This window comes from Antrostomus carolinensis, unplaced genomic scaffold, assembly GCF_000700745.2.
Source record: "Antrostomus carolinensis isolate BGI_N321 unplaced genomic scaffold, ASM70074v2 scaffold34735, whole genome shotgun sequence".
In the NCBI taxonomy this organism is placed as follows: domain Eukaryota; kingdom Metazoa; phylum Chordata; class Aves; order Caprimulgiformes; family Caprimulgidae; genus Antrostomus; species Antrostomus carolinensis.
Genome location: NW_010316295.1, coordinates 787 through 1,020, shown reverse-complemented (window position 1 = coordinate 1,020; position 234 = coordinate 787). Strand labels below are relative to the sequence as shown.

At 65.0% G+C, this 234-nt stretch overlaps 1 protein-coding gene across 1 annotated transcript in view; it reads right to left on the bottom strand.

Annotated features, from left to right (window-relative positions):
• Positions 1–112: 112 nt before the first annotated feature.
• SPEG (striated muscle enriched protein kinase) overlaps positions 113–234 on the bottom strand; it is a gene marked incomplete at both ends in the record, with an annotated part of 466 nt that continues 344 nt past the window's right edge. The window contains one exon of the mRNA XM_029085020.1: positions 113–230. Within this exon, the coding sequence (XP_028940853.1) occupies positions 113–230 (118 nt within the window). The remainder of the gene's footprint in view (positions 231–234) is intronic.

Here is a 234-nt window from a genome sequence, read left to right as displayed (position 1 = left end):
GCAGCACCGCCAAGGCGGGGTCTGCAGTGTCCCCTTCCCCACACAGCTCATGCAGGGCACTGGGGCCAGCTGACCCCTCAGGGCCGGGGGGGACACGCTCAGGGAGCTTTACCTCTGACCTCCAGCTTGGCCTCACACTGCTTGGTGCCGTACTCGTTGACCGCCTTGCAGGTGTAGAAGCCAGTGTCGGTGCGCTCTGCAGCCAGGATGTGCAGTGTGAAGAGACCCAGCTCC